This window comes from Hippocampus bargibanti, linkage group LG15, assembly GCF_051943395.1.
Source record: "Hippocampus bargibanti isolate YZ-2025 linkage group LG15, ASM5194339v1, whole genome shotgun sequence".
In the NCBI taxonomy this organism is placed as follows: domain Eukaryota; kingdom Metazoa; phylum Chordata; class Actinopteri; order Syngnathiformes; family Syngnathidae; genus Hippocampus; species Hippocampus bargibanti.
The window spans coordinates 6,521,047-6,536,453 of NC_142748.1; the positions used below are offsets into that span (position 1 = coordinate 6,521,047).

At 43.6% G+C, this 15,407-nt stretch overlaps 3 protein-coding genes across 8 annotated transcripts; 2 read left to right on the forward strand and 1 right to left on the reverse strand.

The window, feature by feature from the left end:
* Nucleotides 1-75: 75 nt before the first annotated feature.
* On the reverse strand, nucleotides 76-3,147 carry dydc2 (DPY30 domain containing 2). 3 transcript variants are annotated; one of them, XM_089014671.1, is made up of 6 exons: nucleotides 3,096-3,147; nucleotides 2,517-2,672; nucleotides 2,234-2,341; nucleotides 1,887-2,033; nucleotides 451-1,710; nucleotides 76-224 (listed from the first exon to the last, which is right to left on the reverse strand). In XM_089014671.1, exons 2-6 carry the CDS (start codon nucleotides 2,661-2,663, stop codon nucleotides 201-203), a joined length of 1,686 nt encoding a protein of 561 aa, XP_088870797.1. In that variant the 5' UTR covers nucleotides 2,664-2,672; nucleotides 3,096-3,147; the 3' UTR covers nucleotides 76-200. The 3 variants fall into 3 exon arrangements, with proteins under 3 accessions (XP_088870797.1, XP_088870796.1, XP_088870798.1); XM_089014670.1 differs by having other exon boundaries at nucleotides 2,987-3,133; XM_089014672.1 differs by having other exon boundaries at nucleotides 3,024-3,128.
* On the forward strand, nucleotides 2,031-5,860 carry cd79b (CD79b molecule, immunoglobulin-associated beta). Of its 3 annotated transcripts, none has more exons than XM_089014674.1 (5): nucleotides 2,031-2,178; nucleotides 4,304-4,580; nucleotides 4,868-4,983; nucleotides 5,138-5,191; nucleotides 5,260-5,860. In XM_089014674.1, exons 1-5 carry the CDS (start codon nucleotides 2,176-2,178, stop codon nucleotides 5,347-5,349), a joined length of 540 nt encoding a protein of 179 aa, XP_088870800.1. In that variant the 5' UTR covers nucleotides 2,031-2,175; the 3' UTR covers nucleotides 5,350-5,860. The 3 variants fall into 3 exon arrangements, with proteins under 3 accessions (XP_088870800.1, XP_088870801.1, XP_088870799.1); XM_089014675.1 differs by having other exon boundaries at nucleotides 4,367-4,580; XM_089014673.1 differs by lacking the exon at nucleotides 2,031-2,178 and adding an exon at nucleotides 3,762-3,973 and having other exon boundaries at nucleotides 4,272-4,580.
* On the forward strand, nucleotides 5,274-15,335 carry plekhm1 (pleckstrin homology and RUN domain containing M1). 2 transcript variants are annotated; one of them, XM_089014664.1, is made up of 12 exons: nucleotides 5,274-5,413; nucleotides 7,719-7,808; nucleotides 8,906-9,147; nucleotides 9,276-9,893; nucleotides 10,015-10,315; nucleotides 10,964-11,123; nucleotides 11,200-12,129; nucleotides 12,632-12,777; nucleotides 12,843-13,036; nucleotides 13,115-13,178; nucleotides 13,340-13,497; nucleotides 14,725-15,335. In XM_089014664.1, exons 2-12 carry the CDS (start codon nucleotides 7,755-7,757, stop codon nucleotides 14,831-14,833), a joined length of 2,976 nt encoding a protein of 991 aa, XP_088870790.1. In that variant the 5' UTR covers nucleotides 5,274-5,413; nucleotides 7,719-7,754; the 3' UTR covers nucleotides 14,834-15,335. The 2 variants fall into 2 exon arrangements, with proteins under 2 accessions (XP_088870790.1, XP_088870789.1); XM_089014663.1 differs by lacking the exon at nucleotides 5,274-5,413 and adding an exon at nucleotides 6,514-6,715.
* The last annotated feature ends 72 nt before the right edge of the window (nucleotides 15,336-15,407 follow it).

A 15,407-nucleotide genomic window follows, 5' to 3' on the forward strand; every position in this document is an offset into this window, starting at 1 on the left:
TTCTGTTTAAAAAAGTCGCCCCCAGCCAAGAGTTGTATGGAAAAATGTATGAAAAAAATGCAAGCACATCAAATAGCAATCATAACATGTTTATTTGAATTACTGCAGATTGAGGATCTTGATTGAGCGAGGCACACGTGCAATGAAGAATATTGGATATACAAACAGCCTCATCGGTGGACCACCAGGCGGCGCTGTGGTCATTCCTCGGCTTGTTCTGTTGCCTACAAAGCCACAAAAAAGTTGTCACCATTCAACGGTTGAATGTACACATATGATAACAAATATTTAGAATCAAACATTTATGATTGAAAAAATACAATCCTAACATTTATGAGGAACACACAAATAGTTCTGATCGTTTTTATTTCCCTCCTTTTTCTACAGGTGCAAAATTGTTACCATAATGCATTAGCAATGAAGACGGCTGACTCAGGCAGGCTGACAAACCTCTTCCTGGTCTTGAAGAACAGGACCCGGACTTGATTCGTATATCTCCTCTTCCGTTTTCGCCAACTGCTTGTCAACCAGCAGCACTTGGTCGGACTCGCCATGGGATGACTCGGGTTGCACAGACTCTGCCTTAGAGGACTCTGCCTGGGCGGTCTTGGACTGAACGTTTGCCATTAACTCCTCTTCCTGCTCAGACTCGTCTGAGCTCTCACCATACGTTGATTCAACCTGTGATACCTCAACCTCCACAGGCTCCTCATGCATTGACTCCTGCACAGACTTGGCAGAGTCATCTTGTTTGGGTTTGAGGTGGTGAGAGGCCTCACTTTGAGATGAGTCAGTCTGTGTGGACACCAAAAGTTCAGAATGGACCCCTGTAGACTCCACCAGTAATGATTCCACCGGTGCAGATTCAGAGTGTGTGGATCCATCATGATTGGACTCGGACATGGCAGTCTTCGCCGTTGGAGTTTGCACCTGTGCGGACTGGGACTGGGAGGTCTCATTTTGCACACATTCGGCGTGGGAAGCCTTGGCCTGGGAAGTCTCGGCCTCTGTAGACTCTACCAGTGTGGACTCCACATGTACAGAATCCACCACTGTGGACTCCACTTGCACAAACTCAACCTGTGCAGAAACTGCCAGGGTGGAGTCAACATCTGTGTCGAGCACTTCGGCGGTCTCAACTTGAGTGGATTCAATCTGGACAGGTTCTTTGGCTTGTGCAGACTCAACCATTGTGGACTCTGCCTGCACAGACTCACCCTGGGAGGAGGACTCCTGCCCAGACTCAGAACTGGAGGTGTTGGGCTCAGCGGAGTCCATTGGAATGGACTCTGACTTCCCTGACTGCTCCTGGGAGGTCTGAGATTGTGTGAATTCAACCTGGTCAGCCTCTGCATATACAGAATCCACATGGGGGGCCTCTTCCTGAAATGACTTGGCCAGGATGGCCGGGTCATTGGAATCGTCACCTTGAGGGGACTCTGTCTGTTTGGTCTCACCCTGCATGGGTTTGTCAAACTGTGGCTGGGTAGTATCAAGCTGCGAGGACTCCACCAACTCAGCTTTGGACTCCATCTGTGAAGACTCTGCACGGGAGGTCCCAGTTGGTGTGATTTCAACCTGGTCAGCCTCAAGTGGAGAGGACTCCACCAATGCTGACTCAGTCTGGGAGGACTCAGTGTACTCGTGCTTCTGGTCAAAAGGTGTTCCTTCAGTCTGGGCCGGCTCAGCGGTTCCAGGTGGATCAAACTTCTGTGGGTTATTAGGAGAGAATGCGACCACTTGGTATATGCAGAGGTGTTACCCCATGCAACTAACTTTGACTCTATGGTCCTAAGCCAATAGACTGCACACATTGCATGCACATGCAGTAGTACCACCACCACCAGCATACCAAAAAAAAGCCATGCTTTTGTTTTGTTTTTCACCTCCTGTTCATTTTCCAGAGATCCACTTTGATGCTGGTCAGTGGCCCGTTGGTTTTCTGGCTCAGTGGAGTCCCTCAGAGTCTGATTCGCAGTTGCAAGCGTGTCTCCCACACAACCGTCTGGTCCTGCAGGCTCCGTTGCAGATAGCTGTTAAGGTGCCGTGTTTCAAATACCCTTCAGACTCACAGCAATTTTTGTAATTCTCTGCCTTCACCTTTCCTGCTCTTCACCTCACTTTCCTCCCAACTGTTGGCTGAACTTGCTGCCTTCTACCTGATGACTGACCTCCATGGTATGACCACACAAAACGACAAAGCGCAAAAAGAAATCAAAAGGCAAGTACGTACTTTTTCAGGTGCCTCGTTCGGAACTTCTTTCTCTTTGGCTTTGGCTTTGGCTTCTTTCTCTTTAGCTTTGGCGCGTTCCTTCTCCACAAGTGCCAACCGGGCCTGTTTCTGTAAAAATCACAATTTCAGGTACGGTATTAGAATTGCATAGACACAGAACTGGTAAATCCAGGTCCAGAATGTTTTTGTGAATGTTAATTTAAAAAAGAAATCTACCGTTTCAATTGCAAGGGATGCTGGACAACAACGAACTAAGTAGCATTTTATTATCATCGTTATTTACCTTTGCTTCATATTCAACGTTGGAATTGTATTTGTACAGCCAGTGTGCCAAAAACTGTATGGGGTCCATGGGGCGCTGCTCTACCACTTCAGCAAGCCCCTCTGCCAGGCATGAACCCAGATGCGTCTTGACGTACTCGGAATCCATCTTTTAATTCTATGTGGGTAGAAGAAATTGTAATTTATGATGACGTTGACACAAACGACTTTTCTGCCCCTGCTTGGTTGATCTATAATATGACGTCAGTACAGAGATCTTCGCACGTAATCTATTGATTATTTCTGAAAGCAGGTATAAAAACGCGTAGTGTATAAATGTGAAAAAAAAGTTATTCAATGTCATGAAGAGGTGAATTGTTCGTCATCGCATAAAAAAAGGAAACTTAGATGGCAGGCTCGTGTCACTATGCTACCATTTACTTGTTTACGCTTACCGAATTCGGCGATATATAAAAAAACACAAAAAATTACCCGACAAGCATATTTTATATTGAATACAACTTCATACGTTCCATGGTGTCCACGTGTAGGAAAGTCATTTAAGTATTAAAACGGATAGGAAAAAATAAATAAAACGAACCAGCTGCCAAATTCGACGGCACTTCCGGGTTTGTTTGTTTGTGTTTCTACGGTAACGCGAAATAGTGAAAAACTTACCAGAATTAAACACATTATTCTGATTATTAGTATTCTACATACATTTTAGTAAGTATAATTTTTAGCAATAACAAGTGTAGGAGTCGAACGTAATTTAACAAATTATGTCGTCAATTGTTTTAAAGATGTACTTTTTTATGTTTAGAATTGCAACCTTTATGAGCTCAGTTTAGAGTCAAATTACTTGGCCCTCTTAATTATGGTGTAAATTATAGAGCAATAGTCGTAAATTATAGGGCGTATAGTTTACATAGCGCAATAGGCAGTATATAAACCAATATGTATGTATTATATTTTGTACAGCTATCCCCATTTCAAGCTCAGATAACTCCAGACCCATATAATGTAAGAATTAACTCATTTTCTGATGAAAAAAAAGAGTAAGTTTTCTTTTGCTGAATTGAATGTTAATTTAGTTCTAAAACTAAATTTTCTGAGTGAGGGGGATTGATTACGTGCAGAATGAGATCTTTATATAGTGGCTGCGTGGAACTTTCTGAGGAGAAGCTGTCTGAGACTCCATTTTTTTCTTATTGTACTGTACTGTATGTCTGACTGTGAGCTATAGGGTGGTGAGACATATTTTCGGGAAAAAAAACTTCAGAACTGTCATGACTCCGCCCACTTGTTTGCATCCTGACATGTGAAATTGAGACTAGTCTTCTCCGAATGACTGCACACCATCACTAAATGGATTACAGCATTTCGATTAATTCTTCTGTTTGTTTTTGTGTCTTTGCATGGCCATCATGTGCTGGTTGCTCGGTGGATTATGCGTTTTAACGCTACTCCGCATATCAGGTAAAAAAAAGTCATTTTTGTTTTTAGGTGTTATTTTGGGGACTCTCTTCACTTCCTGGACATCCGGGGAAAAAGGGGAAGTTAGTCTCAGTCGTGTTTTTATTATACGTATTGTTAATTTCATGTACAGTATGTTTTCAATGATGTGTGTAGATGGATTGTGTACTTTAATATGAATTATATGAAACAATAATGGTCAGGACTTTGCAATGTGATTTCACTAAAATGATACAATTGATGCCTCAGGAATTATTTATCGCTGTCAAAAAGTATAACGATTTCACTTTGATCTACTCAGCCACCGCCATCCGCGACCTCTCCATCACCCAGAAGCCGCGTTTTTATGGGGTCAGGCCCAGCCAGTTCGTCACCATCTACTGCGCCTCATCTCAGCCACACCTGCCTGCCGAGGTGCGCTGGTACAAGGCCGCCCGTTATGACCAAGAGGTCACTCAGTGGCGCCTGCTGGAAGGCGCCGTGACCCGCCATAAGGACCTCACCCTCAACGCCTTCCTCATCCTCCACGATTTGAAGCCAGGGGACAGTGGGGTCTACTTCTGTCGCATCAATGAGACGTGGGGGACCGGCACTCAGCTGCAAGTTGCCAGTAGGTAGCAACTTCAAATAGTGGATTTGTCATGATTTGGGGTGATAAAAATAATTTCTATTTTTCATATGAATTATGATGTCAACTAGTTGAACAACTGTCAGCTATCTGCCATGTCTGAACTGCATGCTGGAGTTATAGATGTAAAATTAACTGAGATTGATATTTTGTGTATCTTGTGACAGAGCCACAGACAGGCGTGATGCTACCCTTACCCCCCTGCTTGTTTTGTTTATTTCTATATTTTTCATCAAACATATCAATTTGTAATTTTCCCCCTTTGACAGGGACCATCAACCGAGTACAGGCAATGCACCGAAGCAACATGAAGGACGCACTTATGATCCTGCAAGGCCTGATGTTTGGGATTATTGTGTTGCTTTTTCAATGCAATTGCAAAATGGTGAGAAGTTAGCGTTAGCTCATTGCTCCTGCAATGTTTGAATATTTGGGTCTTGTCATCCAAACTGCAGCTGAGTCGGTGACTTAGTTAAAATAAAAGTTAGGTGACATTTTGATTTGCCATTGTCGCTCTTTTCATTGTTTTTTGTGACTAGTTGAAAGGCAGAGAGCGCATCTACGAGGAGCCGGAAATTGAACACATCTATGAGGTGAGTTATGCCACAGTATTAAGTACACATTTTAAAATGTAATTTGGTGCTCGTGTGTTCGTGTGCAGGCCCTGACCGTCAGGGCGAATGGAGAAGAGGACTTGTATGAGGAACTGGCGCTTCACGCCATAACAAATGACTACGCCGAGGTCACGTAGGAGTGACGTCACGGTGACTCTTGTGCGTGCTGTCCTTCATGTTATTCCAAGTAGGCATATAAATGTGAGTTCAAGCTTTTTAATTTTAACACACATTGTCATGAAGCATTGAATATTGGTCAGTGATGTTGCTTTTTTTGCCGGATGATGTTATAGCATTGTTTTGTTATTTAAATATCTATTTCTATGAATGTTGATGATACAATCCTGTTTTTTCAATGATTGTTTTTGTATTGAGTTAACACATGCAGAATAAAATTATTCGGCACATTTTCTGGTCAATAAAATGACTTTCGGTATGTAAAAACAAGGTTCAGTTTCAATGTACATTATTGAGAATAATGTGCACTGATATTAACACGCCGGTGTGAAAAAAAATCTAAGAAAGCCGAATTGGAATTTATATATACAGTACTGCATAATTCATCAAAAATATACCTCATTACTGTATTGACTCTCAAATATATATATTTTTCTCCCGTATGCGTGTATATATTAAAGATGAAATGAATGAGTGTGTATTTTCTGTGAGCCAAGGAAAACAACTAAAAATATATTTTCTTTTTTTCAAGACACATTAAAAATCCACCTTTTAATTTACACGTTGTTTCAATACTTTATATACGACGTTGTATTGTGCTTAATATATGTAAGCAATAAATACAATAATGAAATGAAAATTGAATGTATATACAATAACACAAAGATATTATTGGCGTTTATAATGTACCTTTTTGGGGTGGGTGTGGCTACCCAAATATATTTCAGTCTCGCGAGAGCTGTTTTGTAATCGTGTTGCCTTTAAGTACACTCGTAATGCCAAACTTTCCCGAAAAATATAAGAGACGAAACAATACGTACTGTATTTGGCATTGATGTTGTTTTGATATATTTTAGTTGGTTAAGTGGACGTGATTCTAACATGTATGTTTTATCTTTATATAATTTATATGAATAGAAATGAGTAATATTAAACATGCAAGTGTGCTTAACGTGTATACTGTTTACACACGTGGTCAAACTTTACATTCACGTAATATACGTTTGTAAACATGCAGTGAGAAAAAAAGGAAGTTTCCCCAAATGGGAAAAAAAATGTAATGAAATTTTAAAAATACAACTTCAGTGATTGCACCATTGGCTCCATTTCCCATGGTGCATCACTCCGCTCACCCGTACACTTCGTTCCAGTCCGGTGTAAACAATCCTAGCTGACGCTGTACATTTTGTTACTCGTACAAAAAGTTTTAGAGAATGGCGTGATGACAGAAATAAATTCGAACTACACTTGACCCCGCGCCCCCCTGCCTAATTTACACTTTTTGGTTATCTTTTGACCTAAATGGAAAGTCAAGTCTGCATCTCGGTGAGGACGCGACTAAGCTAGCCATTATTACATGTACAGTACAGTAGTTGCTTATCTGGTTTAAAGTCTCCCTTAACCTTTATGAGAATTTGAAGTTTGTTTAGAAACTTGTCGATGTTTTTGTCTGTATGATGTGTCATTATTAATCTCCACGTGTGTCGCCAGCGACAAACACGAGAGCCAAAAGCGTCTGGAAGTTACGAGCAGTTGACGATGCTTCGGATAAACGAGATAGTTTGGTTGTTGAAACTCTTTCTAAATGATCAAATCATTATGCTTTTGAGTGGTCTTATCTAGATTGGATCATTTCAAAATGTTATTTGGACTTCTCTGCTTCCCGGTGGAACTTATCAGTGTCACATGACATGCCCATTTCAAACCTTCCTTTTTTGCTGCAAAGCAATTGGGTGATTTGAAAATAAATACAGTTTCGGTACATATTTCATGATTGAATTCACTATGGTGCAATTAATTTATACTTTTTTTCACTTACGTGCATACATTTGACATACTTTTGATTTTACCTGTATTGTCACACCTCTTCCTCCCTGGGAGCACTTTTTTTGTTTATTTTAGGGTTGCACACGTCAAGCAAGGACAAAGTTGTGAAATATTTGCCTGTTTGGATGTACGTATTTCGGATGACGATTTTATTTATGGACACCATGTTCAATGTGATTAATTTCCCCATGATCATTTATTGTCATCAAGAAAACTGTGAAAATTGTCTGACCCCTCTTATGTTTCTCAGGAGGAATTTAAATTGGACTTCATCTGTGTATTTGTGTTTAAAAATGAACTTAGACAGTTTTAAACCACTTCCCAAAACGGGCGCAGCATGGAAAAAGGTACTAGTGGCTCACAGGCATGACACCAGTGAGGAAGGAGAAGCTAAACATTACTTAATCACATGTCATGCGTGTTTTTTTTCCGTCACTAAATTGTCTCCGTCTGAAGTGTCATATCTCCCTCTCTGTGTTGTGTGTCTGTTGTTCGTTTACAGCATGCCATGCGAGTATAGAAACCCGGAGGAGGTGCCATGTTAGCTACACATACGCCAGACACGACGCAGGAGGGTGAACATGTTAAACAGGTAAATCTTGATGTCAATTTTCATTGCCACAATCTGGCTGAAAGAAATGAAAAAGGTTCCTGGATCTCTCGTTTTATTATTAGCGTCACTGTGATTAGATTAACAGATAATCAGTGTTTACAGAGGCAGGAATAGATGTGATTAAAGTAGGGGGAGGAGTGGTTTTAATTGTTTTTGGTCCAGAGCTGCCTTAAAGGTACCCTATTGGATTTAAAAACTTGTGAACTTTGGAAGAAAAAGTAATAAAAAATATCTTCTTCTTTCCCTTTCGGCTCTTCCCCTCAGGGGTCGTAATAAAAATATATTGTGAAAAATAAAGTGAATACTGGAGGAAAATATTTCAAAAGTTGTTTGTTTATTATAATAATAATAATAATCCATTTCATTTCTAAGTGCCTTTCAAACCTCTCAAGGTCACTTTACAGTCACAGTATAAGTTTTTTTTCTGGGTGAGCAGCAGCAGCTACACTCGCCAGCGTTCTCTCAACCTGGAAGTAACTCAAATAGATAGCAAGCTAGCTAGCCAATAGATAACTAATAGCTATATAACGAATAGATAGCCAGCTAGATAGCTATATCGTTCATCTATGGCTCGCTAGATAGCCAGCCAGCTCGATAGCAAATAGCTAGCTAGCTGCGCAATAGATAATAATAATACTTTCCATTTATGAGCAGAATGAAAGCTAATCCCTGAAGGCGGGAAAAAAATAATTAATGGAAGTCTGTGTTTTCTATTAGTGAAACTTTATCACCCATCTCAAACAGCTTTTTATTTTGTTTTTGGATTTTTGGATTGGATTTGCCTTTATTGGTTTTTTATTTGTTTTATTTTATTGGGGGGAGGGTGGGCGTGAGTAATGGGACTGATAACTGTAGAGTTGTCTTCAGTCATTGATCACATGTTTACGATCTTAACATCATGTGACTTGTCGCCAACAATGTTGCCTCATCAACACGAGGCCATTGACCCCACTTCAGCACATCTTGAGTGGTTTTGAGAGAGCAGTTCCGGCTTCCACGTGCCTCTTTTCCTTTCAAAAAGCAAAAGAAAAATGTATAAGGGGGGAGTGGTTGTCACGTTCCTTCACGTCACACAGATTAAGGAGAAACTGGCGCAGTCCCTCAAAGCCCTGCAGAAGCGTTACGTGACATCGGACGCGGTGGTCACCAGCGAGGACGGCGACGCCAATCTGCTATGCTGTGCCTTGGAGGCCATTTTCGTCCACGGCATCAAGAACAAATACATCCGATTAGAAGCCGGAGGTCGCGGCAGGAAAGGTCGTCGCGCACCCCTCCCACAGCCTTTTTTCTGGAACCTTCTGAAGAGCATCACCCATCGGTGAGTCGCTATTCAATATTTTGAATGGATTTCCACTTACAAACATTTTTACTTGCGACCGTTTTGTTGGAACGGAACTCGGTGGTAAGTAGGATGTTACCTGTGTATTACCTACCTATATATCGCAGTGACGTGATCATCGAGCTGGAGAAAATCAACTTTGTGGGCACAGATGTGGGACGTTGTCGCGCTTGGCTACGCCTGGCCCTCAACCATGGCCTCCTGGAGTGCTACCTGGTGTCTCTCTTCAGGGAGAGCTCCAAGTTGCGCGCTCACTATCAACCCGGCGCCTTGTTACTCAACAACGAAGAGCGCGAGGTGCTCCTCAGCTACCTTCAGGGTCTGGCTTCGCTCACCTTCAACCTCTCGTACAAGTCGTCCGTTCTCAATCAGTGGACCACCACGCCACTAAGCCTCGCCGGACTCTGCGCCCCGTGCCCGGCGGCTAACTCTCCGAACCTTCCCGTCAACGGAACGGTTGACCGGCGCTTGTCTAAAGACGCCTGGGATACGGGATCGCAATCATCTGGATCGTCCGACCCCGGGCCAGAGGTCTTGAGGGCTACCCGCGGTTCCCGTGGGGTCAACAGAGCACTCCACTCGTCCACGTTGAGCCTCGACACCACAGGCTCCTCTCAGCTCTCCTCCAGCTTGAGTTCCGACAGCCTTCTCCAGGGGCAAGACCTACGCAGCCCCGCTGGGGAGCAGTGGTCCTCTTGCGACGGTACCAAGGCCCCTCAGAAACCGTAAGCATGCCATGAACTTATCCCAACTCTGTGATTTTGGATTCTAGCTCTTCTCTGTTCAAAGCCACGTTGTTAGTGAAACCAGAAATGGAGATAGTGAAATAAAAACATTTTTCTTCAGGTCACCTCCCAAGCTCCAGGAGAATGTACATTCCAGTCAGGATTCCATGCGTGAAGAAAATTCCTTTGTCTCCAACTCTGGCGCCGATCAGTTCTCCGATGGTGACCAGGTTCCCAGTTGTGTTCTTTCTGACACAACCCTACTACCTCCGCCGCTTGCTGAGAAACCTTCACCGCCCCAAAATCATGTAGACCATGCGCAAACTGCCGTGTTGACCGACCAGGAGAAGGTCAAGCTGGACCTTGGAGAGAAAAAAGCTGAGAACGTCCCGAACAGGCAGCTGTCATCGGATTCCCTCACGGTTAGTGAGCGACTCAAAACCTTTATGGCTTTTGACCAGAATTCCAAACAAGTCTTGAGCGTCAGAGCGCCGATTCGTATGCGGACATGCCGCAGTTTGGAATTGAAGCGGAGATGTGACACAATCTCTCTTCGTCAACAGATGCTCCAGCTTCTTGTTTTCTTTCAACGTTTAGCTTGTCGCAGACGTGTGCATTCCACTGTGACGTCCCTGATCCACTGGTGAAAATGATGCTATGATCCTCTCTTTCATCTAGAACTAGAATATATGTTTGTGTCTTACATAAGGACTCTAAATCAAGTCATTATAGTGCTTAATAATACATTTCATTTCTAAGCGCTTTTCAAAACTCTCAAGGTCACTTTACAGTCACAGGATAAGTTTTTTTTTTTTTGTGGGTGAGCAGCGGCAGCCAAATAGAACTGTATAGTGCCTCTTTGCAATTTTTTGATGATGAGTGCAGCGTGTTCTACCGGAAAAATTCCTTGTGTGTTCTACATCCTCTGCAATAAAGATGATTCTGATAGCCATTAGCTCACGAATAGATAGCGAATAACTATCAAATAGCTAGCAATTAGCCAGCGAAAAGATAGCCATTAGCTAGCGAATAGATAGCTCTTAGCTGACTTATTGCTTCTGACTTTTCAGCGCTCTCGCGCCTGGATCTCAGACGAAGACATCTACAAGCCACGTGTGGACGATGAATCCGACCTGGAGGTCCCACAGTGTCCTCCTCCATCTCTTGCTCCGCCTCCTCCTCCTGCAGGCTCGCAGTCACCACCTAGTGTCGTGCATCGCCGTCAAATAGGTAACTCGTTGATTCGCAGTCGCCTCACATCACACCAAGGCAGTGCAGTTTTATTTGTGACATCCGTTCCGTCTAGGTCTGTCCAATCCCTTCCGTGGCTTGTTGAAGCTGGGCCACCTGGAGCGCCGTGGCACCATGGGAATGTGGCGGGACCACTACTGCGAGCTTTCTCCTTTCGAGTTCCGCCTCTACCTCAACGCCGAGGAACGTACCTGCTGCGAAAACTGCTCTTTACTACGCTGCGAGGATGCCCGCCTGGCTTACCCCGACGGTCGCTTCGAGCTGACCTTCGCCGGGAAACGCCTCCACCTACGCGCCGCCAACCGGGACGAGGCGGAAGACTGGGTGGACCGCGTGGTGGAGGCGGTCAACAACTGCAGGCCCGTCTCCTGCGTGGACGAACCGTGGGAGATTCTGGAGCTACCTGGTCAAACCCGCGGCGACGTTTTTCTCCCGTGCTCGGCATCTTGCAGCCCCGAGCGTTCCTGCTCGCCTTCGCCGCTTCAGGAATTTAACTGGATTCGTACGATGGATTTGGAAAGGGAGTCCATCAAGGAAGCGGTGCTTTATTGTTGCTCGGACGCTGACGTTCGCTTATGGATGCCTCTGGTTTTTTCGCTCTCCTTGGAGGCTTTGAAAGGCTTCAGGGTGCAAGATGGAAAAAAGTCTCTACTAATGACCTTCCCCATCCAGGAAGTACGGGACGTGGTGCCCGACGTGGCTCTGGGTGGACCCGACTTTTTTAAACTTCTAACGCTCAAGGAGACGCTGCGACTACGGGCGGAAAATGCCGAGGAGGCTCACTCCTGGAGGGTCCTGATCCGCGGGGCTTTGGACTCGTACTTGGAAAGCGGCGAGGAGACGGCGGTCGGCGTCGGTCGAGGTTCTGGCGGGAACCTGCATCGACTGGTTCAGCACCGACTCAAAGAAGACGGACCGCTCCTGGTACATTTGTGCACGGTGCCCTCGCTAAAGGGACTGGACACGCAGAACTTCAAATGTGCAGGTAATGGACTCCCATAAAAGTTTTCCAAGGTTCTTTAGATTATTCCGATTTATTATAATAATAATACATTTAATTTCTAAGCACCTTTCAAAACTCTCACGGACACTTTACAGTCACAGGATATTTTTTTTCCAGCTGTCCAGCTATCTGTCTATCTAGCTACCTACCTAGCTAGCTAGATAGCTATCTGTTAGCTATCTTGCCAGCTGGCTATCTAGCTTCTAGCTTCTTTTCATTTGTTTAGCTATCCAGCTATATATCTATCAAGCTAGCTATCTATTGGCTATATACTGTATTAGCTAGCTGGCTAGCTTTCTATATTTGAGTTACTTCCGGGTTGAGTGAACGTTGGCGCATGTGGCTGCCGTGCTCACCCACAGAAAACCTATCCTGTGACTGTAAAGTGACGTTGACAGTTTTGAAAGGTGCTTATAAATCAAATGTATTATTATTATTATTAGTTATGTCCCAACTTTGGACTTACATTGAGTTGTACATCCAGGCTGCTCCCAGCAGATCGGCCCTTCGCTAGGACGAGCGCGTCTGTGCGAGTTCTCCGGGCAATACTACTGCAACTCCTGTCACCACGGCGACACCACCGTCATCCCTTCGCGCATGCTGCACAATTGGGACCTCAATAAACGCGAGGTGGGCGCGCATTGTCCGTCTTTGTCCGTTTCCACGTTTTGATTCATCTCTACGTGCATGTCCAGGTATCCCGGAAGGCCTTTTGGATCTTATCTCAGGTGGAGCAGGAACCTCTTCTCAACCTGGACCAGCTCAATCCCGATTTGCCGACACATTCGGAGACAATGGCTCTTGTGTACAACCTGCGGCGCAGGTTGCGGCTATTGGGCGAGTATCTGCTTACTTGCCGCAGTGGAGCATGCAAGATGCTTCAAGCTAGGTGCGTACTTAGCCCGGCGTGTGTGTGTATGTTCAGATATTCGCAATCTACAATCAGGAAGTTGTTTTTTCCCACTAGAATGGAGCAACGAACATACTTACTGGAGTCTAGCAGCTTGTACAGTGTGAAGGATCTGCGGGAGGTATGCACTGATCAACTTTTAACCTCCTAAGAGAACATTTTCGTAGCAAATGGAGTCTAAAATCGAGTCATATTTATCTTGCCAAAGTTGACATAAGTAACCACTGTCCTTGAAAGGGTAAATAGCATGCCCTTACTAAATATCACCGTCTTCTCCTCAAGATTGCCGAAAACCAGTACACGCCTTATTTGGTGTCACTGTGCCAATTCGCCAGCAGCCACATTTTCAGCTGCAACCTGTGCTCACAACGGGGCTTCATCTGCCAGATGTGCCACGGCGACGACATCATTTTCCCCTTCCAGCTCGACAGCACCGCCAGGTAATGTCGCTTCATTCTGTTGGAATGAAATGGAATGGATTAGCCTTTATTAGTACAGTGATACCTTGGTTTACGAACCCCTTGGTTTACGAACTTTTCAGTTTACGAACGTTCAATTTATGAAAATTTTACCTTGGCATACAAACTATTTTTTTGAGATACACACGGAGCGCCACAATGAGTGATGTGTCATTTGTGAACGAGCCCGTTCTAACAAGAAAATGGAAGCCGACTGTTTTTGTCCTCTATTCCCCGCCCCCAGTCTTCGGTTAAAGCCATGTTGGTCAAGAACGCAGTAGTGACGGGGGGTGGTTTAAACATTAGCGGCAGGCAGACGACAGAGAGAGACTGAGAAAATGGATAGAAAACAGTGAAATTTGGACTCGTTTCAACTTTGATAGTTCAAAGGCAGAGTGTAGACTGCAAGGTTAAAATTCCCATCAATCAGGCTTCACAAATAACCCGCACAAGCCATCTGCACACTTGATGCAAAAAGCTATCAACCCAGCTAAACAGAACACAATTGATGAGGAACAAGGTAAAATTATGGCAGAGAAAGCACCTACAAGGCATCATTCCTCAAGATGGTGAAAGAAGGCTACGTTCCTCATCAAGTGTTTAATGCTGCTGAGACCGGCCACTCCATCCCATCAAGCCATCAACGACCATCACAAAGGTAAATAAAATGACTTTATTATATAGTACAGTTTATTTCTTTAATTATAATACCTTGTCACATTTACAGTAAAGTCTCGTTATATCGATATTCAAGGGAGTCCGAAAAAATATCGATATAACCGGGACTCTCGATATATCCGATATCGATATAACAAGAATTTACTGTACTATACATAAAATAATGTATATTTTGTGTAGTTTTAAGGCTTAGAAAGTTCGAAAGAAAGACAATTATCTTTTATGTGGACCTGGGAACGGATTATGCTCATTTTAATGCTTTCCAATGGGAAAGTAATTTTTGGGATGTACAGTTTTCGCCTTAAACACTCTGTCTGGGAACCAATTAAGTTTTTAAGCCAAGGTATCACTATCGAACATCCGCTTCAATTCCAAGCCGCTGCAGTTACACATCCGCATCGGCCTTTTGCGCGATTGACAGTGTCTTGCTAGCAATCTGTTATGCATTTAAATTGTGACTAAAATGTTTCAAACGTGTCCTTTTTAGAATAACTTCCCGTTTCACTATGTGTGTTTATGTCTGCGGCATAGGTGCAAGGAGTGCAAAGCGGTGTTTCATCGGACCTGCATGGTACCCGGCGCCTGTTGTCCTCGTTGCCTGCGGATGAGGAAGTATTTGGAGAGGGACCTGCAGGATTGAGGGAGGCCAATGACGCATGGCCTTTTTCTTCCCTTTTGTGCAGCAATCAAAATGTATGCAACCTCAAGTGCAATTGATATGAGTGAAAGCGATAGATAGATGGATGAAATCTAATTAATTTATTGACCTGGGTAACTGGCTACAGTGAATCTTAATAATGACAATCGCTTTCCTCCTTTTTTAGGGCTACATTTGTCTTACATGACAAGTTGACAGTTTCACATGCAAAAAAAATCTGTGACATTAGTAACATGTACCAATGTGCCTTAACTTTTTTGTGGGCTAGGGGGAGCTGTTGCACCTGATGTCTGCACCTTTTCTCATTGGTGGAATCACATTGATGAGTAACTTTGCACACTTTGCACTGAGTTCCCGACTGTTAACTGGCACACAGTCAAAAAGTCACGAGCAAACAACCGTATTCTTTTGTTGTTTTTGGTGTATTAACACACACATTGTTGTTTTTGATGTATTAACAGACAAATAAACGTCTTATCTTTCACACTCTGGTCATCTTACATTGTTTGCGATTATTGTGTAACTGTTGATGTTAAACGCCAGACATTCATAACCT

Excerpts from the sequence above, each read along its gene's own strand:
- dydc2 (XM_089014671.1), bottom strand. The coding sequence starts at position 2,663 with ATGGATTCCGAGTACGTCAAGACGCATCTGGGTTCATGCCTGGCAGAG. Across the intron at positions 2,342-2,516 it reads ACGTTGAATATGAAGCAAAG|AAACAGGCCCGGTTGGCACT; the intron begins GTAAATAACGAT and ends TGATTTTTACAG. Across the intron at positions 2,034-2,233 it reads CGAACGAGGCACCTGAAAAA|CTATCTGCAACGGAGCCTGC; the intron begins GTACGTACTTGC and ends GCACCTTAACAG.
- cd79b (XM_089014673.1), top strand. The coding sequence starts at position 3,913 with ATGGCCATCATGTGCTGGTTGCTCGGTGGATTATGCGTTTTAACGCTA. Across the intron at positions 4,581-4,867 it reads CACTCAGCTGCAAGTTGCCA|GGACCATCAACCGAGTACAG; the intron begins GTAGGTAGCAAC and ends CCCCTTTGACAG. Across the intron at positions 5,192-5,259 it reads AAATTGAACACATCTATGAG|GCCCTGACCGTCAGGGCGAA; the intron begins GTGAGTTATGCC and ends GTTCGTGTGCAG.
- plekhm1 (XM_089014664.1), top strand. The coding sequence starts at position 7,755 with ATGTTAGCTACACATACGCCAGACACGACGCAGGAGGGTGAACATGTT. Across the intron at positions 9,894-10,014 it reads ACCAAGGCCCCTCAGAAACC|GTCACCTCCCAAGCTCCAGG; the intron begins GTAAGCATGCCA and ends ATTTTTCTTCAG. Across the intron at positions 12,130-12,631 it reads GCAGAACTTCAAATGTGCAG|GCTGCTCCCAGCAGATCGGC; the intron begins GTAATGGACTCC and ends TTGTACATCCAG.